Here is a 26,313-nt window from a genome sequence, read left to right on the forward strand (position 1 = left end):
CGCCGGCGCCGGCCCCGGCCCCGGCCCCGGCCCCGGCCCCGCCCCCGCCCCGCGGCGCGGCGCGGCGCACCCAGTCCCGGCTTCCCCCGCGCGCCGACGCAGGGCGGAGCGGCTGGACTCCGCCCGGAGCCGGGAAGCGAAGCCCCTCCCGCCTGCTCGGCGCGGGAGCCCGGGGGCGTCATGGAGCCCCGGGTGGTTGCGGATGCTGTGGAGGCGGGAGAGGAGGACGTGATTATGGAGGCTCTGCGCACGTACAACCGAGAGGTGAGCGAGAGCCGTGATCGTGGTACATGCACGGAAGAGGTGGGGCAGGGTGGGGCGCGCGTTGTGGCCGGTCCTGAGATGGTGTGTGCGGCAAGGGGCCTGCGGGCGGTGCGAGCGCAGCGCGAGGGGCGCCGAGTCCGTGAGGCGTTGCTCGGGCGAGAGAGTCTGCGTGCACACACTCAGGGGCGGGGGTGGAGCGCCATCTGCTCAGAGGGGGCCTGTGGACTCGGGACCCCACCCACGGAGCCCCCTGAGCCTCTGGGTCTCTCTGCAGAACTCCCAGAGCTTCACGTTTGATGATGCCCAGCAGGAGGACAGGAAGGTGGGTGCTGACCGAGGGGTAAAGGGGCAGGCATGGGTGGCCCCGGGCAAGGGGGCCTGGTGGAGCCGCTCTTCTCCTCCCTGCCCACAGAGACTGGCGGAGCTGCTGGTCTCGGTCCTGGAGCAGGGCTTGCCACCCTCCCGCCGCGTCACCTGGCTGCAAAGCATCCGCATCCTGTCCAGGGACCGGAGCTGCCTGGACCCTTTCACCGGCCGCCAGAGCCTGCAGGCACTTGCCCGCTATGCTGGCATCGCCTTCGAGCAGTCGGCCCCGGAGCCTCTGGACATGGACGTTGTACTCGAGTCCCTTAAGTGCCTTTGCAACCTCGTGCTCAGCAGCCCGGTGGCACAGGTGCTGGCAGCAGAGGCCCGCCTGGTGGTGAGGCTCGCAGAGCGCGTGGGGCTATATCACAAGAGCAGCTTCCCACACGACATCCAGTTCTTTGATTTGCGCCTCCTCTTCTTGCTAACGGCACTTCGCACCGACGTGCGCCAGCAGCTGTTTCAGGAATTGCGGGGAGTGCACCTGCTGACTGATGCGCTGGAGCTGACACTGGGAATGACCCCCGAAGAGAACCCGCCTGAGCTCCTTCCTCCCCAGGAGACTGAGCGGGCCATGGAGATCCTCAAAGTGCTCTTCAACATCACCTTCGATTCCATCAAGAGAGAGGTGGACGAGGTGAGGACCGACCTGAGCCCACGGGTAGGGCTTAATGGTGTGGATGTTTCCTGCATCTGTCTGCCTGTAGGGTACCTGCAAGTTTCTGGGTATGAGATGGGGAGAGGACAGGCAGAGCTCTCAGCCTATCAGGAGGAGGCGAGGAGATGCACATTTTGGGCAGGGAGCCTCAAAGAATGTTTCTAAGAGAGGTGGAGGCCGTATCTGGCTCTTGCAGCCTGGCGGGAGGACTGTTTGGTGCATGGGGCTAGAGGACACTGTGACTTCATCCCAAGAGGACCTGGTGACGGTCTTGGTCAAGGAAATGCTCTCGAGGGTATGGAGGAGAGGCCAAGGGGCTAGGTGTGGAGGCAGTGGAGGAGATGCGTGGTCCGTGCACACGATCCCGGAGTGGGGCTTCCTCTCACAGGGATCCCTTTCTTTTTGGTCAGGAAGATGCTTCCCTTTATCGGCACCTGGGGACCATCCTGCGGCACTGTGTGATGGTTGCTGCTGCTGGAGACCGCACAGAGGAGTTCCACGGGTGAGGGTGGGGCCTGTTAGGTGGAAGGGAAGTGTGCTCAGTTGTCTGGAGAGTGGTTCCCAGCCCTGGGTGTGGGCTGGGCTCCACCCTAGAGAGTCTTCACTTATCTAGGTGGGACTGGACGTCAGTGTGTTTCTATAGTACGTCAGTACGTGGCTAGGACAAGAGGTGTGGATCTGAGAATGGGAATGTCTCTCCAACTGGGGTAGTAACGAATAATGTGGTGTTTACAGGGTGATGTGCTTACTCATCTCTGTCTCAGTGACCTGTGCCTGGGCACGTTCTGGTTTTCCAGAGATTGTGGTGGTTCAACCCAGACAGAGCCTGGCAGGGAGGGCATCTGCAGACAGTGCCCCCGTCCTTAGGAACTCACCCCATTAAGTGGAAACACCTCCAAGGTCGGTCCCACCCTCAGCTCTGGCCTCTGGTTCCTGTCGTCAAGCCCCCAGACCCTAGTCCATGTCATGTGTGGCCTCTGCGGGGGACACCGAGGGTTGTACCTATGTTAGGGGATCCGACTTATCAAGCCCTCCTCCCCATCTGTTCTCAGCCACACTGTGAACCTCCTGGGAAACTTGCCCCTCAAGTGTCTGGACGTCCTCCTTACCCTGGAGCCACGCAAAGGCTCCTTGGAGTTCCTTGGAGCAAACATGGATGTGATTCATGTCCTTCTCAGCTTCCTGGAGAAGCGTCTGCACCAGGTGGGCAGAGGGACCTGACGTGTGGGCTCCTCGGTGGCTCTGACTTTCCCAAGCAGCCGTGGGCACTGCTTTTTTACAGTCCACACTGGTAAGCGGACATCAGCCTGGAAGTGTGATTCGGGCGATTTCTCCAGCTGCTCTGTGGTCCAGCTTGCAGAAAACCAGATTCCTCCCTGAGAAACATGTGGATCCTCTCACACACACACTTGAAGGTTTTAGTTTTGCTGGTTACCATAAGGCGTTTTCAAAGTCAAACAAAGCACTGACTTTTCAGAGCTCTTTGGGGATCTGTCTTGAGTCCGTGCTTGTGTCTTTAGACTCTCAGTGTTGCTGTGTACACACAGCCCTTGGGAACGAGCATCAGTTGTCTCTTGGCATCCGAGGGGACCCACAGGCATCTTGAGCCAGAGGCTACCTGATTCCTGTGCCTGCACACAGGACATTGGCGGGCCAGCCCTCTAACGGCTCCTCTGGGAGCTCGCGGACGTTACGCAGGCTGCAGATCGGGGTGGAGTGAGATTAGGTGGACCCCTTGGGAATCCACATTGCTCACGTATGCTGGGAGCTGGGTCTCCTGCGTTGGACATCATATCTGCGATTGTCTGTCCTTACCACTACTGCTGCTAGGGTTGGGGTCCTGGGAGGTAAGTGGGGGGAGGCCAGGGAGGAAAAGGAGTTCTTTGCTGTCTGGGTCCATGAAGCCCACAGAGTAGGGATTTTTCTTGTGTTTTGGCCACTATTTTTGGAGGACAGGTCACGTACTCTTGGTGTGCTAATGGCTATGAACACCCTGTATTTTCTCCACGACTTTGGTATATAAGTGAGGAAGTCAGAGTAGATGAGTTATTTGCCCCACGTCGCAGAGCACATGCGAACCCTCCTAAGTTAAGTTCCTTCTGCGGCCCTCTTGAAGCTCACACAGACACCCACTGCCCACTCTTGGCCCCTCAGCTGACTAACTGTGGCAAGGCTTCTTCCTGAGAGCCTCCTACCAGGACCATCTGGTGTGTGTGTGTGTGTGTAGGCCGCCCTCCACCCCACCCCCAGTCTCAGGTCAGGTGGAGGCACAGCCCCGGTGACAGAGGCTTTTCTGCAGACGCACAGGCTGAAAGAGAGCGTGGCCCCCGTGCTGAGCGTGCTGACAGAGTGTGCCCGCATGCACCGCCCTGCCAGGAAGTTCCTGAAGTCCCAGGTATGGGGCAGAGGGGCTGGGGTAGGGCCCTGCTCACAGACCCCAGCCACTTCGGGCCCAGGCTGAGGGACGGCTGCCTCCCCAGGTGCTGCCCCCACTGCGGGACGTGAGGACCCGGCCCGAGGTTGGGGAGTTGTTGAGGAACAAGCTCGTTCGCCTCATGACACACCTGGACACTGATGTGAAGAGAGTGGCCGCTGAGTTCCTTTTTGTCCTGTGCTCTGAGAATGGTGAGTGCTGGGATCCAGCCCCACGCCTGTCCCTCCCAGCCACCTTCGCACACTGACCTCTGCCCTGCCCCTCAGTGCCCCGATTCATCAAGTACACGGGCTACGGGAATGCCGCCGGCCTCCTGGCTGCCAGGGGCCTCATGGCGGGGGGCCGGCCTGAGGGCCAGTATTCGGAGGACGAGGACACAGACACCGATGAGTACAAGGAAGCCAAGGCCAGGTGTGTGCCCCTACCCCCTCGGCTCCCTCACTCAGCCTGGTCCCTGGTCCCACAGCCATATGGACCCTCGGGGTGGGTGGGACACAGGACGACAAGACGGGTAGGACTTTGGGAGTCGGGCACTGGTCCCGTGAGCGATACATGCTGATGTCAGGGTGTTCTGTTGAGAACATGGACTGAAGGGGGCCAGGCAGTTGGGGGACCAGGAGTTCCAGGTGGCAGGAGCTGGTTCACCGCCCCTGGAGGGAGGCCTCCTGCAGCTGCCCTGCTTCGTGCCCCGCCCCCGGAGAGTGGGCTCGTCAGGCCAGGCAGGACGTGTGGGACTCCACCCACCGCGTGCAGCGGCCTCCTGTCCTAGAGAGTCACTGATGCATCCCCTACACCCCCTCCCCTGGGAAGCAGCATAAACCCAGTGACCGGGAGGGTGGAGGAGAAGCCGCCCAACCCCACGGAGGGCATGACGGAGGAGCAGAAAGAGCATGAGGCCATGAAGCTGGTGAACATGTTTGACAAGCTCTCCAGGTACGTGGTGTGGCGAGGAGGGGCCCACGGCTGGGAGAAGGGAGGGCAGGACCCCCGGCCTGTGTGCAGTCTGGTGGGCCCCAGGAGGTGAGGTCAGAGCCAGGCTTAGGCCAGGCTGCATTCCTAAGGTTTGAGACAAAGGAAACGCCCCAGGAAGGGATTAGACTTGAGATTGATATTATGTTTGTTGCGCAGACGATGAAAATCGAGATCTAGAGAAATTAAGAGTCTGCACAACGTCCCAGAGCCACCGGATAGCAGTTGGGATTCCCCAGGAAACAGGAACAACTTAGTGGAGCACAAGGAAGTAGTCGAGGTTGAACAGGACTTCTGCCACCGCCCCCCCCCCCCCCCCCCGCCCCCGTCAGGCCCCTTCCCCAGCCGCACCATGCTTTTCCCTCACAGGCACAGAGTCATCCAGCCCATGGGGATGAGTCCCCGGGGTCAGCTGACATCCCTGCAGGATGCCATTTGTGAGACCATGGAGGGGCAGCTCTCCTCGGAACCCGACTCAGACCCCGACTGAGGACAGCAGTCTTCTGTTCCCCCTTCAGAACTGGTGCTGCTTCCAGAGATGTCCTTGGGACTGTGACCCGGGGAAGCCATGTCCCTCTCTCCAGCTCAGAGACCCTTTCTCTTTACTTCAAAATTCTGTTAATGATTTGTCTCTGGTCCAATTTCTTATCTTTAGGACTGTGAGGGCCTTGTCCTGCTGCAGCTCTGGGAACTCAGCCTTGATTTCCACAGATGAAGTAGTTCTCATGTGTGTGCCAAGAGGATGTATGCAGAGGCTGATGCCTGGGGCAGAGGCTGAGCGCGGGCACACACAAGCATTTTCTAGGTCTGGCATGCATGCCCAGAGCTTCCATGTCAAGCAAGCGCTGCAGTTCACGGGAAAAGAACTTGCTAGAACTGTGTATACTAGTGTCAGAAACATACTTCCAAGGTATGCTGTGCTGTTTCTGTCCCCACTGAGCTCAGGACTGGTAGCCTCGTACGCCTCCTTGGTCCTCGCTAAGCTGTCTGCTGTAGTATCCACAGCACCCAAGCTCTCACTGGTGGTGACAGTGGAATCCTGACCATAAACATATGAAGGGAAGTGCACCTCTTAAAGCCCTAAGTCTGGATTTCTGTCACATGCCACAAAGCATCACAAAAACATCATCTTGGAATAAAGAGTTTGAAGCAAAAGCGTGTGTATGGGGGATTAATTTCATTCTTTTCAGAATTCGGCCCTTTCCCTAGATCATTAGTCATGTCTTCTGTTCTTGAGGAGGCCCCTCTCAGGAGTCTGTTAATTGTGCCACGGGTGGGGAAACAATGCCTGGAAGGAGGGACCACACACAGGGTAGGAGCCAGGGATCAGGAAGGTGTGCCTGGGTGGTGCTGTCCAAGCTGGGCCTTGGAGCAACCCCAGCAGAAAGGGCCTGTGTAGGCACGGGAAGTATGGGTTGAGTACAGGGTGGGCTAGAGGCCAGCCAAGGTTTCTAAATGAGTAATGCCTTCCACAACATAGAGGTTAATCCTGGGGGCATTACTGGGAAGGCCTGTAGGGGGAGAGTGGGCACGGGGCTGGTTAGAGAGCTGCCCAAGCAGAGGACTTTCTGGGGGAGAGGTTGAGGCGAGAGGCATTAAGGGTAGAGTGAAAAGGGGATGATGCCCTTCAGTGAGGGGTGCTGGGGCTCCGTGGGAAACGGCACTAGGCCCCTCTCCAGGGTGAATCCAGGGGCATGTTCTCCATCCTTAGGTTATTCCAGTGGGGGGGAATGTCCATGCACATCCAAGGTCCCCTTTCCATATTCATTGTCAACACCCACATTCCCTTTGAGGAGACCAAAGAGTTTATTTCATGCCAGAAATGAAGAACAAAGTTTCTCTAATGAAAAATAATCCTACTAAGGAGGCCAACATGCTACAGGACCCTATCCTGTTACGTGGGACCCAGGACCATGCCTTGGGAATGGCTGTGGCCACTCCGCCCAACACGGTTTTTCTAACAGACAGGCAGATGGGGAGCCTGCCCTTCAGATGGAGACCCAGACACAGAGCAGATCCAGTCTGGGCTTCCCGTTGGTCTGCTGGAGTTCCAGAGGGTCACTGTCAGGAGAAAGCTTTTGTTCGGCATCCAGAGCTTCAGCAGACTGAAGAGTCAAACAGCAGAAAGGCGCTGGGCAGCTTGGTGCCCGGGACCGGGATGGCCTGCAGTGTAAGCCTGACATGACCCGTCGGCACAGAACTCAGGGCCCAGGCAGCCTCTCACTTTTCCTCGGGCCACGGGTTCTGGTTCAGCCAAAACTTCTCAGAGGTGGGCAGTGACTCCTCGGAACCATTTCTGGTCCGGGGGGGTAGGCTGGGGGGGGAAGCAGCCATCACTCTTTATCTGTCCCGTCTGTCAAGCTGGAACACGGAGGAAGAAGGCAATCAGTCCCACAGCTCTCAGGGCCTGGGTTCAAACTATTTCATTAAACAAAAGCTTTTCTGCTTCTGCAGATGCTGCTGTTGAGCCAAAGGAACACGATGCCCAGCAGGACTGGGCAAAACTGGGTGGCTAACCAGAAAGCTCCATTTAAGTAACCAGGTGAGATGTGCTGAAGCTCACATGCTCAAAAATAGGCACTATTTGGGAAAGTAACCCCAAGCTGGACTGCAGCTTATCCCTCAATATTTACTCTTGGATAGCAACTTTTTATTATATATATAAACCCCTAAAACCAGAACCCACTTTATATAAATTTCCGTCAGACTGTAAAATCACACAGGTCAAATCCTGTAGGACTACTTCCAAAAAATCCCTGGGGGTCACATGACTCAGTCTTGTTGCATGGAAATAGGACATCAGGGCCAGGAAGCTGCCAGGTGGATCTGACCAAGGCACCTGGTGCAAAGTATAGGCTTGGGTGCTACCTGCCTTCTCTACTTCCATAAAATGACCCAGCAACATAACTTTGACATTTATAATGAGTTAAGGAGTGATACCAGCCTACATCTTAGCCATTAGAGCTAAACTCTGGAACGGACAGCTAGAAAAAACTGGCCACAATGTCTAAAATGTGTGGAAACAGTAAGCACGAAGCCTCCTGGCCTTACTAATACGCCTCGTATTCTTCTTTCTTTAGTTCAACTTGGTAAGAAACCAGGCTGCAGCCAGAGGCTGGGGGCTTTGGCCAGTGGAGGTGAGGGGAAAGGCCCGCCCCACGGTCCTGAGTCCTGAGGGACTCACAGCCAAAGGGCGAGGCTTTCCCAAGACCTCTCTGCCCCATCCCCTTTGGGCAGTGTCACATGATCCTCTTTGAGACGACTGGACTTCAAATGCTTAATGCTGCCTCCTTTAGAAAATAACCACTTACACCAGGGCCACCCATGCTGATTCTTACGGGAAACTTCACTTGGGAACAGGTTTGAAACCTCGAGAGCACCAAGGGTCTTTGGCTTTCTACCTCAGCAGATTGTCATAGGCCAATGGCACTCGTGCTGATCATCTCCTAAAAGCATCCCCAGGTTGGGCTTCATCCCACACCAGCAGCACACAGAAGTTCAGCTCCTCAAAGTTCATCTCAGAACCACACCTCAGCCTGGAGCTGTTTGTGCTGCTTTCTTTAGGAGACGAAAGGCAAGGCTTCAGTGAGAGCAGCCCAGTCGGCCTGGACCCAGTCACAGCTCTACGTCTAGAGAGCAGGCACCTGGAGTCCCTGTCTTCCATCTCCCACACGGAGATAATGTGAGTCACAACGCCTGATTCATAAGCACACAGAAGGCCCCAGACAGTGGTGGCACAGGATTAACAGCCAATATTAGCTACTTTTGTCACTTTTCAGCCAGCCAGGACTCCACATCAGGTGGACCCAGACCCCAGAGCAGTGAGGAAGACAGCCCTTCAGAGGACCCTGCTTGACAGTCTGTACCTTTTCCGTTTCCTGCTGGATGAGGTCCTGCAACTCTTCTGTCCAGCCCAGAAGCTCCACCAGCCTCTCCACGCCGTGAACCACATCCCCCAGCTGGACCACATCCCTGTTGCGAGGACGCCAAGCAAAGGGCCCCACCAAGTCCCGGTTGATGAGCAGTCGGGGCACTGAGCTCTGCACGGCTTCAGACAAGCTGGCAAAAGGTTCTACCTGAAAAATTGCCCAGATGTGAGGAGCACAGTGCCCACCCTCCAAGCCCCTCAGGACACTTCATGCCACAGCCTGAGACTTTGAAAGGGCAGCTCAGACTGATGGTGAGGCCTTGGATACAGGGAAAACACACCGCTCTTTCATTTCTTCCAGTCATGCGGTCTGCTCGGTTTCAATGCCTGGGTTCCTCCCTTCCTGAGCCTCCCTCTGGTCCACGTCTTCCTGCTTCCTGCACGTCTTGGCTTCTGCAGGTCTCCCCGCCCAGCAGCATCTCGCCTGTCTGCTCTCGCTCCCTGGGAGAAAGGGCCTGGGCGCACAGAGGGCTCCTGGGCTGCCCACAGGGGTGGAGGCCCCACCTCTCCACAGGCTCCACCATCCAGACCTCCAGGGAGTCCTAACTCGGTGCCTTGGGGCTTCTTCATCCAGCTCCCAAGTGGAATTTCCATTCAGGAGTAATAATATAAGAAATAGATTAATAAATGGTACTGAGACTGGCTCATTATCTGGTAGGAAAATACTCAATTCCTGCTTTCGCTGAAAAAATTTCAAATGTACACAAAACAGTTCTTGAGGAAAATTTAAGTTTCACAAGTAAAGGTAGGGAAGGACTTTTTAGGCCTGATAAGTCAGATAAGACAAAGGAAAGTCATGCTAGGTTTGAATACATAATGCTATCACATTATTATCTATAAAAATATGCCGTAGAAAAAATAATTTTTTAAACCTCATTACCATAAACTGCAAACATATTTACAACATGTTTCAGTTTATATTTCTAGTTGCTAAGCTAATTTATAAGCACTTTATATAATTTATGGATTTATATTGCTAATTTATAAATAGACTAAGAAAATAACCCAATGAAAAATGAGCAAGATATAAATATGTAATCCAAAGAGAACACAATTGTTAATAAACATGAAAAGGTGAACTTCACTCTTTATTACAGAAATGTTAGATCCCCTTCTCCTCTCTTTCTCTTTCTCTCTCACACACACATTTATTTCTAACCAATCAGATGGATAAAAACCTAAAGATAGGAAAAAAAAAAAAAAAACCTTAAAGACAGGTAATGTTTGGTGTTGGTGAGGAAATGGCCACTCATACAGGGTTGGTGGTAGTGTATTAGTATATCTTTCTGGGAAGTAACTTCTCAATATTTATTGAAGTACTCACATGAATGTGCAAACATGTATACACATGATTATTCACTACACCATTATTCTGAATATAAAATCTATATACTATTTATTTTTGTTGTCCATCAATAGAAAGTTGCTTAAATAAATTATTGTACATCGTCATCCTAAAACTCTTGGGGCTGGGTGTGTTCCAGAATTCAGAATATTTCAGATTTCAGAAAACACGCTATGGTTGATATATGTCACCTCTCAGTGGGATCCGGAGGGGTGATCCATAACCAAGTGCATTAATATTTCTCCCACACAGCATTATGAGGTAAAGTCTGAGCAACACCACAGATTACTCAGTGCTTATAGACAAGCACTGTGCTTTGGAGGTCCCGGCAGGGACCGAGTATCCATGTTTGTCAGGGAGACTGTGGGCGCTAACCAGGTAGGTCTCTGTGCACAGTGCTTCCCCAGCTCTGGTGGAAGATCACCACATCTGTGCAGCCTGTGAGGACACAGCAAAACACTTGAAGGGATTCTTTACTTCAGTCTCTTCTTTATATAATGTGTGAGCATATGGTACTTCTATAATCAGAGAAAAAGGCTATTTTCATTTCACTTTAAAGAAATAAAGAGGACTGGTGGCCCCAGTGTCCACTGCTGGTGGCTGGCACAGGGCAGCTGCCAGACTCCACACCACTCACCGCTGACCACCACGGCCCCCTGGCCCCTCTGCCCACCCCCGCCACACAACATCTACCCTTCCTTCCAGGCCCAGTGTGGGCATCACAGGTCTGTCCACATTCTGGGCTCTTCTGTCTGCTCACTCTGGCACCCCAGGTCCCACCCCTGCTCCTGCCTGGACTCCAGATGCGGAAATCCACCCGCCTGTGCCATGCATCCACTGGACAGCCTGAAACAGCACTCGCATCAGTGTCTCTGGGGCCGAGTTCCCCCAACGTGCCCACTAGGCTTCTCGGTCTCAGGGAACCAGCTCCATCTTTGCAGCCACTCAGGTCACAACCCCGGAGCCCTGCAGGAGTCCACATTCTCCCACCCACCGTCCCTTCACACACCTGGGCTCCGACGCCCTCTGCAGCGTTACCTGGCCACCCGCCATCGCCACCTGGACTGCCACCTGCCAGGTCTCTACCAGCTCTCCCCACCACAACACACGCGAGGTCAGGAGGTCAGACCTTGTCACTGCGGCCCTCTGCCCACTCACTCCATGTGGCCACAGGCCACTGTGCAGTGTCCTCTGCCACACACCCTCAGCTGACACGTGTCACCTTCCTGACACGGCCACGCAAACCAACAAGCTGAGATCACAACCAGTCCACAACCCTTCCCAGCCTTCCTGTCCCCCCTGTTATTTCTCCCCTATTGTGCCATCACCTAACACTGTGTCACTTGCTTACAACATCCTACTGTGTCTGTCCAAAGCCCTAGAACAGGGACCGGCACACAGGAGGCACATTTGCTGAATAAACACACTTAACTCTAGGCCTCTGTGGCTGACAGGGGCTCTGAGCACAGGCCTTTCTGGCCCTTCTGCCCCTTGGTGCCTACATCCAAGCCGAGCTCATTGCAGGGGCTCATTTGTTGCTCTTGTCATATCCTTTGCAAGGTTCCTGAGCTTCAGGTCCAGATGGAGAACAGATTCTGGAGTGTGTCCACGGGTGTGTCCCAGGCACCTCAAACACACGTGTAGATGTGAGCTTGGCAACCTCCCTCTAAATACCTCCTAACCAACAAATGGCCTGAGCGCCCACAGAGCCGGACCACACGCTCTCCTGTCCCCAGGCCCCTCTCCTTGCCCTCTCTCGTAGTCACATGGTCTGACTGTGCCCACAGCCCTGCCTTCATGAGGACCAGCCTCCTGGACATCTTGCTTCAATCCCCACTCCCCAACAGTCTCTGTGACCCCGAGGAGTACCAGCAATGTCCCTGGTTCAACCCCTTCAAGTCCATCACTTCTGCCAGCACAAAATCGGCCTCTGTGATGTGGCCTGGGAAGTCTGTCCTGCCCCACCTCTCCATGCCCCTCCCTTCTCCCTTCCCCTCACACACTGTGCCCTACCCACATTCACAGTGCCTCCAAAGCTGAGCATCCTCCCTCTTCCCCATTCTGCCCAGACTGTCGCTCCCTAGGCCAGGAATACCTCTGCTTCCTCACCAGTTGAACCTGCTCGTCTTCCGAAGCTAGGATGCCAGAAGGCTCCGAGAGCACCTGGTGCCACCCCCACCAGCCCCACCTCCTCGGCCCTGTCCTTCCAGCCTCCCCCCACCACACACACACACACACACACACACACACACACACACACACACGTGCACGCGCGCACACTTCAGTCTACCACTGGACCTGCTGACAAACCTCCAGGGAGGTCCCGAGGATGAGCAGCAGATCTGCCATGGGGAAATCAACCACGTGCATCAGGAATCTCTGGGGAAGTGCCTCCCCAAAGAAGACGATGTCAGGCTTCACAACGCCAGTGCAGACTGGGCAGCGGGGGATCCTGTCCACTGCCACGTCGGCCTGTATAACACAGAGAGAAAGTGGGCCAAGGGCGATGTCACAACACACTCTAAACATGGCTCTTAATATTGGGGGGAAAAGAGAGAAAGAGAGAGAGGCAAACCAAGAAACACTCTTAACTGCGGAGAACAAACTTACGGCTACTAGAGTGGAGGGGGTGGGGGGCGTTGGGGACTGAGGACTACACTTGCTGTGATGAGCACCAGGCGACGTATGGAAGTGTGAGTCACTGAACTGGACACCTGAAACTAATATAACACTGTATGTTTCCTGACTGGGATTTAAGTAAAAACTTAAAAAAAAAAAAAAAGATTGCTCTTACTAAGAAATTTTCATTCACAACAACTGAATAATGAACCCAGCTTTGGCATTTATTGACATTTTGCCGATTTTGTCTCACATAGCACCCTACAACTGGGGACAGGTTGGAGTACTTGAGAGCGGACCCTGAAGAGCACATGTAACACCATGCTGTGCACCTGGGGTGGTTCTCAGAGACATTCAGATGCTAAGGAAATACTCAGTAGATGACACAGTCCTCAGGAGGTACTCTGTCGGCATTTGGCCTACACTAGGCGTAATTCAATGAGAAAAGTAGTATAAAATTTGTCCCTGATTTTAGCTGAAGTGATCACTATGTGGCCTTAGCCCTGGAAGACATTCAGGCTGAAGTTATAAGGAGCATTACCACAGACCGCTTCCTTGCAGGCCAAGGTGAGGTAGACACAAATCATCCTTTCGCCCTAAGATGCCCGTGTTGATGTGCTGGGCTGGGTTTCAAAGGAGGGGGCCTAAGAAAGAGGACACCATTTTCTAAGACAAACCCTCCTGGCCTCGTTTTAGCTGAGCTGAGCCTGGCCAGAACCAGCAGAGACAATGGACCAAAGAGAGACTATCAAATACAGATTAAGGCCAATTTGTGTTTAGTGTTTAAAAAAAAAAAAAAGACAGGTTTAAAGTATCTGATGGGGATAGAAAACTATAAAAAATAATGTAGTGGATTTGAAAAAGAACCAACGAGAACTTCCAGTAATAAAAAGTATCAAAAATTAGGAAGGCACTTGTGATGGGCACTGGGTGTTGTATATAGGTGATGAATCACTAAATTGTACTCCTGAGACCAATACTACCCTATATATTAACTAACTAGAATTCAAATAAAAATCTGGAAAAAAAAATGGGGCAAGCAATTCAGATCTGGAAATGAGCCTACTGTGATTGAGGTTTTGCATCTCATTAAACCTTTTCCAAACAAACAAACAAAAAGTAACAAAAATTAGCACTCAGTGGAAGAGCTTTATTCTGTACAACAGAATAGAAGGTTGATAAACTGGAAAACAGATCAAAAGACATTATTCGGAACACAGCACAGAGAAGTAAGATGGAACTCCCACCCGTGGGAGCCTAAGAAGGTCTCATGGGAGTTTAAGGGGAGCTCCGCAATGGAGGAGAGGGAGTGGGAGAGGCAGTCAACATCTAAGAGGCAAGGGCCAAGGATTTTTCCAGCAATGATGAAAGATCTCAAACCACAGATTCGGAAAGCCCTACAAATTTAAAGGAGAATAAGTAAACAAAAGGAAATCCATATGGAGATAGACCACAGTAAAAGTGCAAAACTCCAAAGACAAAGAGAAAAGGTTTAAAAATATGCAGAGAACAGGTAGTGACAAACTGATTCTAAAGTTTCTGTGGAAAGCAAAAGACCAGAACAAGACTGACCCTACCCGATTTCAAGACTTATTATAAAAAGCTACAGGAATCAGGATGTGGCACTACTGTAGGAACAGGTGAACATATCAGTGGAACAGAACAGAGAGCCTAGAAGTAGACTCGCACAAACACAGTCAACTGATCTTTGACAAAGGAGCAAATCTCGTCTCTTCAACAAATGGTGCTGGACATTATGAAAATTAATAAAGGGAGACGTTGCTAATGTGGGATCAGGAGGTTGGAAGGAACCCTACCACTCACCATCAATCCCACGAAGAATTGTGAACTACAGACCCAACAGAAGAACCCTCAACAGGAAAGAACCATCAAGGCAGGTACCACCCTCAACAAATTGACCACCCCAGCGATTCAGCTGGCGAGACACCATCATTCCCCTGAACTGCTTCTCCAGCCCCTCCCAACTCCCTCCTCTTCATCAAATGTCCCTCTCCTTTGTTGTTTGGACTTGCCTAGTTTTGCTGTAGTTTGCTGCTCCCAAATTGCGTTTTTCTACTATTCCTGAATAAACCCATTTTGCTGGTAAAATAACTGGCAGTTTTCTTTCTTTTTAATGTTTATTTATTCATGAGAGTCAGAGAGAGAGAGAGACAGAGAGAGAGAGAGGCAGAGGCAGAGGGAGAAGCAGGCTCCCCGCCTAGAAGGGAGCCCAATGCGGGACTCGATCCCAGGACCCTGGGATCATGACCTGAGCTGAAGGCAGACGCTTAACCATCTGAGCCACCCAGGCACCCTGGCAGTTTTATTTTTAAGGAAAACATCACTTGGTGTCAGAAGGGGATGCAGGGGTACCTCCAGAGACTCTGAGGCTGGTGAGCAAACCAACAGGTGCCAGTACCCACAGACCCAGTCGGGCTTGCAGCTTTCTCTCTGACCCTGGGGTTTGAGGGTCAGTTTTCTCTGGGACTTGAGCTTCACTCTCTGTTTTCAGCTCTCCAGGCTTTATTCAAGACCTTTTTAAGGCTTTGTCCTTTCTCAGAGTACTCGTTTGGCCTTTGGTCTGACTCCTTTCTAGAGCCAGCCTGTTCCTACTGGAACTGTGCTGCTTTAGAAATTGTTTTCTTCCCTCTAGAGGAAAGCCTCTGGGAAACGGGATCCTAGTGATCAAAATGCTTTAAGGACGCCCCTGCCCCTACCTTCCCACACTTCTGGGACCCCAGCCTGTTCTATGTTTCAAAACTGTGGTCCCTCCTCATGTGCACTCGGAACTAGGTGGACTGACTCAACCAAAAGTAATTTACAACTTCAACGGCCATTATGGGGAACTTTCCATCTCCCCAAATTTGCTTTTCTCACAACTGAATCGGACAGCCATGGCTCTAAAATTGTCAAAACTGAATTGGATGCTTATTTTAATTGGTACCTTGAGGCTTCCAAACATTTTTTAGGATTCAAAGGTTGTTCGCCTCTTCAGTTCATTTGTTAATTTAGAAACAGTATTTTGCAAAGAGGCGAACAACTCAAAGTCAGCGCAGCTTCTGAGTCTTACCCTCCCCCTCTCCTTCGTCTCCAGACAGGTGGGGCCACCTTGCGCCCAGGCCCGCCTCTGGGGCCACTTCCCTCTTCCCTCAGCACTGTCCCCACCTCCCCTGTACCCACCACTCATTCTAACCCTTTGGCTGAGCTTCCCTTTACCTCCAAACCCTCTCCCCACCCACCTTCTGAAAACCTATTAATAGCTACCCCTCTAAAGATAACTCTGCTGGGCGTCCAAGTGAACGTCAAATTGCTTATGTTGCCTGGACTAAGGCTGAATTTCGAGCCATTGAGAAAGAGTTTCCTAAAGTGACTGAGGACCCCATAAATTTGCTGAAGAATGTAACACAGTTATTCAAACTTACTCATCTGATTTCTCAGATTTATATCAATCGGTCCCCATGCTTGCTGGTGAGGGTCAGGCCAAACGCTGGATAAAACCAGCCCAATGGGAGCATCCTGAAAGGGGTTTAGAGAAACAGATGCCTGAGTTTTGGCAAGGTGCTAGAACACTCGCTGGAAAGCTCCACTGAGTGTTGGAGAAGGTCATCAGAAAGATATGACCACCAGTTGACCTGTGACCTGGACCCCAGCACTTGGAGGCTCCTCACTCCAATCCCCTGTCCTTGGAATGTGGGTTCCCCTTGTCTTTCCCATCCCAGAGGCTGCTCCAAGGACACAGCCTTGAGATGGTGATGTGGTGTGGTGTTGAGAACACCTGCAGAGTAGACGGGGCTGAGCCCAGTTATGGCCTCTTTATAAATTTTTAAGATTTGAAGGCAGGTGTGGGGATCCAGCCATCCTGCTGCTGCCCAGGACAAGCCTTGTTATGTCAGTTCCCTTGACGATTAAAATGGACACCTACAAACCTGGAGTGGCCGCCTCTTCGGTCTCTCCCAGCCCTCTGCCAACGGGGACCGGCTTTAGATCACAGCCAGGAGCTCCCGAGAGGGCTGCAAGCCAACATCAAGCAATTACAGTACGTTTTCCTAAGCCTGCTAATCAAAACAAGATTCAGGCTTGCACAGAGAAGCCTGATGAACCTATTCATGACTATCACATTCGACTCCACATTGTCTTCAAAGAAAATTCTTCCTTTAGATGCTAAATCCACCCAGGTGGCCTTTAACTCCATGTATTAATGAGCTGAACCATCATCCTATGGGAAACCTTGTCCACTCCAGACTTAGTTAACTTGGCAAACCAGCTCATTGGCATCCTCGATGAGTTCACCTAAAAGAAAGACCATACCACTCTCAATTTTCAACTCCAGCAAATGTAGGCCCCTAAACAACCAGCCCTCACCCCTTGTTTCTGCTGCTATTACAAAGGGCCAGGGCAGGAGTTGGCAATGACTTTTCAGAGGTAACACCAAAGGCACAATCCTTGAAAGAAAAATACGTTTGACCTCATTAAAATTAAAAACCCTGCTCCGTGAAAGACACTGTCAAGAAAATGAGAAGACAATATTTGCAAATGAGGAGAAAATATTTACAAAAGATATCTGATAAAGAAAGGACTGTTATCCATAATACACAAAAATATTCTTAAAACTCAATAAGAAAATGAGCAACCTAGTTAAAAAATGGGCCAAAGACCTGAATAGACAGCTCACCAAAGAAGATGTACAGGTGGCAAATGAGCATTTGAAAATATACTCCACATCATATGTCATCATGGAACTGCACATTAAAACAAAACAATACCATTACACACCTATCAGAACAGCCGAATTCTAGAACACAGACAACACCAAATGCTGCTCTTATTCATTGCTGATGGAAATGCAAAGTAGTGCAGCCACTAAACATTGGAAGGCACTAAACATGCTCTTACCATATAATCCAGCAATCACATTCCTCGGTATTTACCAAAGGCGTTGAAAACTCATGTCCGCACAAAAACCTGCGTGTGGATGTTTATAGCAGCTTTGTTCATAATTGCCAAAAAATGGAAGCAACCAAGATAACCTTCAGTAGATGAATGGATAACTGTGGTCCACCCAAACAAGGGAATATTATTCAGCACTAAAAAGAAGTGATCTATGAAGCCATGAAAAGACATGGAGGAAACTTAAAGGCATCTGACTAAGTGAAGAAGTCAGTCTGAAAAGGCTGCATATGTATGAATCCAACTCTGAACTTCTGGAAAAGGCAAAACCATGGAGACAGTAAAAGGACCAGTGGTTGCCAGGGGTTATGTGAGGGGGCTGACCGGTTAGTGGGTGCAGAGTTTCCCTTTGGGGTGATGAAAATGTTCTGGAATCAGATAGAGGTAGTGGTTGCACAACACTGTGAATATATTAAATGCCAACGAATTGTACACTTTAAAATGTTTAATTTTACAGTATGTGAATTTGACCTCATTAAAAAATAAAAGATGGGGTCCTATGCCTCAATATTTTAGAGTTTATCTTTATTTAAGATTTTCCAGTCTATCCTATTCTGCTTGAAGAAACCCATCCTACAGAACTATCCCCAGAAGTACATAGGGGTACGAGCACAAGTGTCATTGATGCATTCTTCCTGATAGTAAAAATCACAAACATCAAAAAATATCCCAGAGTAGGTGAATGGCTAAATTTAATATTCCAGTTACTAAAAACAGTAAGCAGAGCTGTAGTTATTGACACAAGATAGCCATACAATTTTGTTCTGTAACAAAGCAGTTTGTAGAATATTAAACTTAATCATCCTATTACTGGGGCGCCTGGGTGGCTCAGTCGGTTAAGTGTCCAACTCTTGGTTTCAAGCTCAGGTCATGATCTCAGGGTCGTGGGGGATTGAGCCCTGCATCAGGCTCTGCACTCAGAGTCCGCTTGAGATTCTCTCTCCCTCTCCCTCTGCCCCCCCCATGCTCTCTCTTTCTCTCTCTCAAATAAATTTAAAAAATTTTTAATAATCCTATTCCAAAAAAATTGTTACTCTGTGTAGTGTAGGTACACATATATGGACATGTATGTTTAGATATGCCAGTTTTTTTAAGGCTTGGAACATTATACACCAAACTGTTACAAGTGGGCTATAAGAACTGGTTGAAGGGAGATACATTTTCCCCTATATATTTCTTAATATTTTACAAGTGTGTATTACTTTTCCAACTTAAAAATAAAAACGTTTCATACCATTACTGTTGTTGTCCTTCCAATACGATGCTTATAAAATGCCACTTTTCCAGATCACTCCCACTGCAAAGTGCAGAAGGGAGAGAAGTGGCAGCATGACAACTCACCCAAATGTCCTTCCCTGGAGAGGGCCTTCGGCAGACAGTGCACGTGGCAGAGGCAAAGGATCCATGAGCTTCCACCAGCTTTGAGGCAGGGATGCCAGATACTGAAATTCAAACCAAAGCTAAGTGCTGCTGGCTCCCAGAGCATGAGCTCTGAGCTTGGCAGGCCCCCAGAGGGAGTCACAGCCCTCAGTGCCTGGTGTCCCTGCCTCCTCCACCTACAGATAATGTCCCACTGACGAGAATAAGCACAGGGATCAGGGCTCCCAGATGGAGCCAAATCATGGTTAAATAAAGCCTGTCAACAAGTTTGATGTAAGTTCAAATAAAACTACATCTGATACCTAGGAAAACATTTTCTATTCTACAGATACCAAGTAAAAGCAAAAAAACTATATAGGGGCACCTGGGGGGCTCAGTCAGCTGAGCATCTGACTCTTGATTTAGGCTCAGGTCATGATCTCAGGGTCATGGGATCAAGCCCCCAGGCAGGCTCCATGCTCAGCGGAGGGTCTGCTGGAGAGTCTCTCTCTCCCTCTGCTCCTCCCCCCACAGGCACATGCTCTCACTCTCCCCCTCTCAAATACATAAATCTTAAAAAAAAAAAAACAAAAACTATATAAAGACAGTAAGTTTCAAAAAAAAATGTAGACCCCCCCCCGTCTTCTCTGCACTAGGAGCAGTTCTCCTGCCACAGCCCCTCATCCCCTGAAAATGTCTGCCTGTGCAAAGTTTGTCTCCACCCCGCTTCCTGGTCAGGAGCACCTGTCAGCTGTTGAGCCGATCACTGTCTGCAGCGGTGCTAAAACCACCAGAAACACTGACAGACAAGAAAGAGCCTCGGCAGCTTGGCAGCCCCACGTCCCCTGATTTCACTTATTCCTAGCTGCAGCTTCCGAGCCAGCGCCCATTTCAAGGGACATCCACAGGACAGCCAAGTGCCTTGGGGCTGGGTCTGCCACGGTAGGGATGGCGGGCTCTGGGGCTGGAATTGGGACTGTTTGGGAGCCTCATCATTGGTTATGCCAGGAATCCCTCTCTGAAGTAACTGCTCTTCTCCTATGCCATTCTGGGCTTTGCCCTCTCAGAGGCCATGGGGCTCTTTTGCTTGATGGTGGCCTTTCTCATCTTCGCCATGTGAAGGAGCCGTCTCCACATCCCATAGGTTTTTCTCCCATGTCTTGTCTGCCCTATATGTTCCTTTTCCTCTACCTCCCCAGGTAGCCTGGGGAAAGTGGTTGGCTCAGGGTTTGACAGAGGAAAGACAAATAAATACTGTATTAAGAAAAAAAAAAAGGTGTAGAAAAACAAACATAGGTAACTTATTTATGACAGTTACCTGTTCCCACTGTCAGCTTCTGAGCTATGGATGGGCAGACAGTCCCAGCTGCAAGTGGCTTCCACTGTTCCCATTACTGTCATAAATCTCCACATGCTAAAGCCTATGGCCAGACACTCCCACCTTCCCACAAGGCCTGTCTTGCTGCAACTCCAGAAGAGATCATCCCCATGGGGCATCCACTGTTGCCTAAGTGGTTCCAAACTGCAGAATCCTTCCAGCAAGGAATCATTTTCCTGGAGTCCAAGTGACTCCTTTTTACAAATCACAAGACATCTGCAGCCTGCCTGAGCTGCAGCTGGCTCACTAAGAGTCAGTGTCGCTGCCCCTGAGAGAAAGGCTCAGCAGATGCTGCGCTAAGATGCACAGTCGGCAGTCACTACCATCTGTGAATCACTGGTTGTGACCGCTATCGGGACAGCCAGGAGATCATTATACAAAGAGTTTGATAAGACTAAGGCATGAACAGTGATCTCTTTGTGTGACAATGACATCGTAGTTATGTTTTAAAAGTCTTTATCTTCTAGAGATACCCAGTGAAGTACTTATAGGTTAAGTTTATGATGTCATGGATTTGCTTCAAAATAACTGGGGGTGAGAGAGAAGGTGGGGGGTAGGAAGACAGATAAAGTAAGGACTGGCTCTGATGAGGGCATGAGGGTTCATTACTTCCTCTCTTTATTTTTATGCGCTCAAAAAATTTCACAATAAATTTCTTAAAAAAGACATCATCATATCAGATTAGCAAAACTAGAAGCTCCCCATGTCAACTTTAGTTCTATCCAAAACTCACAGTCCACCAATGAGATCCCAACAGTGACTCTTAAACACACAGTGGGCTTTTTGTCAGGGACAAAGGCATGAGGAGTTGGCTTGCAATCAGAGAACAAGGTGAAGCCTAGACGCAGGCACCCAAAGCCTTCCCTGCGTAAGAGGAGGTGCGACAGGAGGACGGCTCACCTCTCTCGAGCCCGTCGATGTTCTGTGTGTAGAGCCGCAGCAGCAGCCCCTTGTCGTGAAGCAGTCGGAGGAAGTAGTGTATGACGTTGGGCCTGTAGCTCCTGAGGTACAGCTCCTTGGCCAAAGTGAAAAAGGGCTTGGGGTTGTGAGAGAAGAAAGTGAGCTCAAAAATGGCCTCAGGGTAGGGGAGGTCGTACTGCTGCAGGCTGCTGTAGAGGCCACTCCTGGGAGACCTGCAAAAAGGAACAAGAGGCTCTGAGCCTGGAGGAAGAGGGCAGGACCCTGAGGCAGACCAGGGTGCCAAGGGAGGAGCTGGGCGCTGCAGGGCACCTGAAGTCCGGAATGCCGCTAGGCGTGCTGATGCCGGCCCCCACCATGACCACCACCCTCCGGCAGGCTCTGGCTTGGATCAGCTCTGCTATATCCTGCAGAAAAAGCTTCTCCTTCTTACTGTTGCCTCCTCTTCCAAAGATGCTTGAGGCACTAGCAGAAAAAGATACGGGTCTTCTTCCACCTGTAATGCTGACAGAAAAGGAGAGTGGCCAGGTGACCAGGGACAGTTAAGCTCATGCCAGCCCTTGACCACCCCCACCACTTAGAATGATCATACACTTCCCTCCTGTCCCCCAAAATGACCACCCTTCTCATCATGGATGACTATTGGGCTACAAGAGAAAGAAGTCTCAACTCAGAAATCAAAACTTATTTGGGAGCAAAAAATTCAGGTCAGTTGGAACTGTGCAAACAAGGGATGTAACATCTCTTAATTCCTGTTACCCAGCGCCAGTGGTAAGAGAACGGGGTCCACACCAAAGGTGTGGGGGCTTTGCGGGGGCTCTGGGTGGGCTCTCTGCAGAGACATACACTGTAGCATACTTGGGATGTGACAAACAGGCAGTGACATTTAAAGAAAGCCAAATGTCTCAGACTTCACACCAAATACTATCAGGAGAAAAAGTGGGTTCTAGAGACTATTCCAGAAACAAACATTCATGCCCTGAGATTCACACTGCCGCAGAAACTTGATCTTCAATGTTCACAGCCGCTCATACTATGCAGCAGCCAAAGGAATCCCACAGCCAAAAGACAAGGCAGTGGGTAGACTCAGCTCATGCTCTCTCTGTGAAGCACTGGAAGGCTTCTCAAGTCACCCCCAGAAGCCAGGAGCCGAGACACTCACAAGGCTAAGTATTAGGGATATGAGATGGTCTTCCACAGGAAAAAAAAAAAGCAAAACACAATGTACAAGTCACAAGCTTCAGCAGGACCTCAGGACTTAGAAAATGACTCAACACCCAGGAAAGCAACAGGAAGAAACAAAAGCAGTATGAATAATACAAAGCTTGGAGCACTAACTGAACACCCCACTGAAGTGAGTCTGCAGCCGTGGGAGGCATGCGGCGCTACAGCTTCACCTCACATGGGCCTGGAAAGGGTTCCTGGGTTTACCGATCTGCTGTTAGGGCCCCTGCGTGGCGTCTAACCAAGCTGCGTGACTTCTTCATCTCTTGATATCATGCTGACAACTCACCCAGAGTTCAGGACTGCCAGCCCCACTGCACCGGGCGCCTTTTTCACACCCCAAAGACTGGTGGCCACCATGTCCATTCTTCCAGGAGAAGGCCCTTGATGACCCTCCCCCAGGACATCTCTGACTTCAGTATAGAGATTCCTCCACCCTGATGGGAAAAGAGTTTCAACAAATGAAACTGACAACCTCCTCAAATGAGTGATGAATCTAAAATAAATACAGACATAAAAACAGGAAACTGAGAGCATTTCTTTTACTCATTTGTGATTCAGGCAAGAAGTAAGCACCCTAAAAGCACATTGTCATACACATTAGAACAATTCAGGAGTATGCATCTTCTAGAAGTATGGCCCTAACTCACTCTCCTGTTTGCTCTTTGTCTTTTGTGTTCTTTTGCTCCTTACAAAACCAACACTGCAAACTCTCTGCACAGACCCACCCACTGGACACACTGTCAGTGAGGTTTCCCCTGAAGCTCTCTGCTCCCCACCCTAGCACAGCATATCCCATCCCAGTGACAATTTCAACCCCCACCCTGCCCTCTTACATATCCCCCCTTTCAGCCAAGCAAAAGGATTCCCTGGCTCTTGTATATGTCCTAAACCCAGCTTCCTCTGCCTGAAAAGACCTTTCTCCACCTCAGCATGTCCAAATCTCCCATAGTCAAGGCCAGGACCAAATGCCACCTCCTTCGTGAAGCCAACGCTGAACCCCAGTGAGCAATCACTTTGCCCTCGTTTGATTCCCTGTTCCTTTTAGGCAAGCTGACACCCCCTCCCTTCCTGCAGTGACCCTGCACACCACCTCGCACACTCCACCCTCGGGTCAGGGACCTGCTTGCTGCTCACAGTCCACTTGCTTCTGTGTTGTTGCCTCTCCCACCACACAAAGCGTCATCCTGGTTTTCAAAAGAACAGATTTCTGAAAGGTATGTACAAGAGAAAGAAGAACATGACAAAGAAAGGTATACGTGCAGGGCCAAGGGCGCCCAAAGGAGAGTCAGAGCCCTAGCTCACTACCAGTCTCATCAAGTCACTCAAACCCCCTGAGCCTCAGCTGCCAATGCCAAGAGCAAGAAACGATTCTTACAGTCTTGCTCAAGAAGACCTACAACTGTAGATCTTTCCCAGCAGAAAGTACAGGAAATACACACAGCAGAGAAAACAGTGCTTCTCCCTCGTCCCCACACTCCTGCAGAGATGCCCACAGACCCTGAAGGAAATTCTGCTGCATCAGAGACTTGTATAAAAAGCACCCGTCAAGCAGTTCTTCTGAGTGCAAGCTGATAAGTCTCCAAAGGAAATTTTCTACTGAAAACTGGCCGGATGGTCAGGAAGAGAAGAAGATGCTCTGGCTACAGCCACAGCTGTTAAATGCCCCAAGTCACTCAGCATCTGGAACAACTCTTCCCCTACAGTCTTCACCCAAACATTTACTGAGCTCCACCTACATGCAAGTTATTATGAGAAACACAAAATGAATTAATGGGAAGTTGTGATATTGTGATATGTTTTTTGGTCTTCATCCACAAACCCTTGGCATTTCTAAGAGCAAAGGGCACATCTTTTGTTACCACCGTTCGTCTCTTGTCCGCAGTTCCGGAACTCCCCTCAGAGCCACGAAGGTGAAGCAGGTGTCTTGTTCTGTTTAACCAGCCCCTCTCCCCCACAGCTGGGTTTATGTTCATGAGTGGACTTTGGGAAGGCCCTAAGGATGGGGGCTGGGTGCCAGGGGGATCAACTGTGATTAGAGGGTTGGAGTTTCCATAAAAACTCAAAAGAAGGGGGGGGTCAGAAGGCTTCCAGGTTGGTGAACCACGTGCCAGGCCCCTGGGCCCCAAACTCCATGAGGCAGAAGGGACCAGGGACCCTTGCAGACCTCACCCTATGTATCTCTACTTCTGGCCATTCATTCATTTCCTCTAACGTCCTTCGTGATACACCCTTAATCTACTAAGTCAATCAGTCTCCAAGTTCTGTGAGCTGCTCTAGCAAATGAATGGAACCAGAGGAAGGGATCGTGGGGACCTCCGATCAGTAGCTGGTCTGTCAGAAGCACAGGAGACAACCTGGACTGGTGTCTGAACTGGGGGCTGTCTTGTGGAACTGAGTCCTTCACCTGTGGTGCTCTCTTCAGGCAGGTAGAGTCAGAATTGAGTTCATTTGCTGGGACAACTGGTCAGTGCAATAAAGGTTTCTGGAATGAAGGAAAGATCCCTTGGATCTATTAAACTCTTCACCAATACTTTTAGTACATGTGTAAGATGGCATCAAGGAGAGGTACCATTACTTAAGTATTAATCCATTATTGGACATTTAAGTTACGTTTCTTTTTTTTTTTAAGATTTTATTTATTTGACAAAAGAGCATAAGTAGGCCGACCCGCAGGCAGAGGGAGATGCAGGCTCCCCACTGAGCAGGCAGCCCGACCCGGGCCTCGACCCCAGGACCCTGGGATCATGACCCGAGCCGAAGGCAGCCGCTCAACCGACTGAGCCACCCAGGCGCCCCTTAAGTTACGTTTCTTAACAACTATGGGTCTTAAGATATTCCCATATGTATGTTCAATTCCTAGGCAATGAAACGCAATAAAGGAAACCTAACACGCAGTGGAGGCCAGCAGGGGGAGCTCTCCCGCCCACCACTCCCTCCTCGCAGCCCTCTGCATTCCCAGCGGGAAGAATCCCGGGCTTCACTGCGCCGCGGGGGAAGGAGGGGTTCCGCCCATTCGGACAGCCCAGCCAATAAGAGCAGAGCCCAGCCAATGAGAGCACAGCTCAGCCAATGAGAGTTAGTCACAGCCCAGCCACTGAGAGCACAGTCCAGCCAATGAGAGCAGAGCCCAGCCAATGAGAGATGGTCAGAGCCCAGCAAACGAGAGCACACTCAGCCAACGAGAAGCCACTATACTTCCAGTTCCCAGTTTATTCCAAAGGGGTTTTTGCTTATTACAGTCTTCCCAAGCCCCACTCCCCTTCCTCTCTAAAACAGCATTTTTGGGGCGCCTGGGTGGCTCAGTCGGTTAAGCGTCTGCCTTCCACTTAGGTCATGATCCTGGAGTCCCCGGATCGAGTCCCACATCCGGCTCCCTGCTCAGCGGGGAGCCTGCTTCTCCCTCTCCCACTGCCTGCCGCTCCCCCTGCTTGTGTTCTCTCTCTGACAAATAAATAAATAAATAAAATCTTAAAAAAAATAATAAAAGCATTTCTGTCCTGTTTCTGCAACTTGCCTATGGTTTTGCCCTAGCTTTCTTGTCTTGAATTGCAGTTCTCTGCTATTCCTGAATACACCCATTTTGCTGGCAAAATAAGTTTTATTTTTAAGGTTAACAGCAAAGATCCCAAAATGTACACGTACTGCATGGAAGGGTATGAACATATGCTAGTAGAAGTATTAATTGCACAACCTTTAGACCCAGGAGTCCCACTACGAGGAGTTTATCCAAAAAGTGAGTACAAAAATATACCTCAGCATTTGTAATAACTAAAGATTACAAACTATTTCAATAAGAGAATGATTAAATACATTATGAAACATCAATAGAATGGAACCCTACAGATCCCGCCCCCAAACTGAGAGTTGGGGGCACCCTCAGTTCCCCGCAGAGACAGACAATGGA

General features: G+C 50.6%; 2 protein-coding genes and 1 pseudogene across 10 annotated transcripts in view; 2 read left to right on the top strand and 1 right to left on the bottom strand.

Moving 5' to 3' along the window:
• The first annotated feature begins 64 nt into the window (after positions 1 to 64).
• Positions 65 to 5,843, top strand: RIC8A (RIC8 guanine nucleotide exchange factor A). Of its 3 annotated transcripts, none has more exons than XM_073889802.1 (10): positions 66 to 264; positions 539 to 586; positions 677 to 1,264; positions 1,696 to 1,787; positions 2,338 to 2,488; positions 3,585 to 3,680; positions 3,766 to 3,910; positions 3,986 to 4,130; positions 4,533 to 4,652; positions 4,848 to 5,027. In XM_073889802.1, the coding sequence occupies exons 1-10, from the start codon at positions 181 to 183 to the stop codon at positions 4,852 to 4,854; spliced, it is 1,476 nt and encodes a 491-aa protein (XP_073745903.1). In that variant the 5' UTR covers positions 66 to 180; the 3' UTR covers positions 4,855 to 5,027. The 3 variants fall into 3 exon arrangements, with proteins under 3 accessions (XP_073745904.1, XP_073745903.1, XP_025717804.1); XM_025862019.2 differs by lacking the exon at positions 4,848 to 5,027 and adding an exon at positions 5,058 to 5,843 and having other exon boundaries at positions 67 to 264; XM_073889803.1 differs by lacking the exons at positions 4,533 to 4,652; positions 4,848 to 5,027 and adding an exon at positions 5,058 to 5,843 and having other exon boundaries at positions 65 to 264.
• A 632-nt stretch (positions 5,844 to 6,475) lies between these two features.
• The window catches only part of SIRT3 (sirtuin 3), a 21,070-nt gene continuing 1,232 nt past the window's right edge, over positions 6,476 to 26,313 (bottom strand). The window contains exons 2-9 of one of the 7 annotated variants that reach the window (XM_025862000.2): positions 24,814 to 24,891; positions 22,696 to 22,843; positions 21,495 to 21,686; positions 21,165 to 21,397; positions 18,869 to 18,969; positions 12,272 to 12,433; positions 8,555 to 8,764; positions 6,476 to 7,049 (exon numbers count right to left, since the gene is read on the bottom strand). In XM_025862000.2, the coding sequence (XP_025717785.1) occupies positions 7,029 to 7,049; positions 8,555 to 8,764; positions 12,272 to 12,433; positions 18,869 to 18,969; positions 21,165 to 21,397; positions 21,495 to 21,686; positions 22,696 to 22,772 (996 nt within the window). In that variant the 5' untranslated portion in view covers positions 22,773 to 22,843; positions 24,814 to 24,891 and the 3' untranslated portion in view covers positions 6,476 to 7,028. Of the gene's footprint in view, positions 7,050 to 8,554; positions 9,383 to 12,271; positions 12,434 to 18,868; positions 18,970 to 21,164; positions 21,398 to 21,494; positions 21,687 to 22,695; positions 22,844 to 24,813; positions 24,892 to 26,313 lie in introns of those variants that run through there. The other 6 variants (XM_025861999.2, XM_073889809.1, XM_073889806.1 and 3 more) reach the window with 6 other exon arrangements.
• On the top strand, positions 19,565 to 20,118 carry LOC141371889 (ATP synthase F(0) complex subunit C2, mitochondrial pseudogene; annotated as a pseudogene).

Source organism: Callorhinus ursinus, unplaced genomic scaffold, assembly GCF_003265705.2.
Source record: "Callorhinus ursinus isolate GAN/ISIS: 27379988/994484 unplaced genomic scaffold, GSC_fseal_2.0 scaffold118, whole genome shotgun sequence".
Taxonomy (NCBI): domain Eukaryota; kingdom Metazoa; phylum Chordata; class Mammalia; order Carnivora; family Otariidae; genus Callorhinus; species Callorhinus ursinus.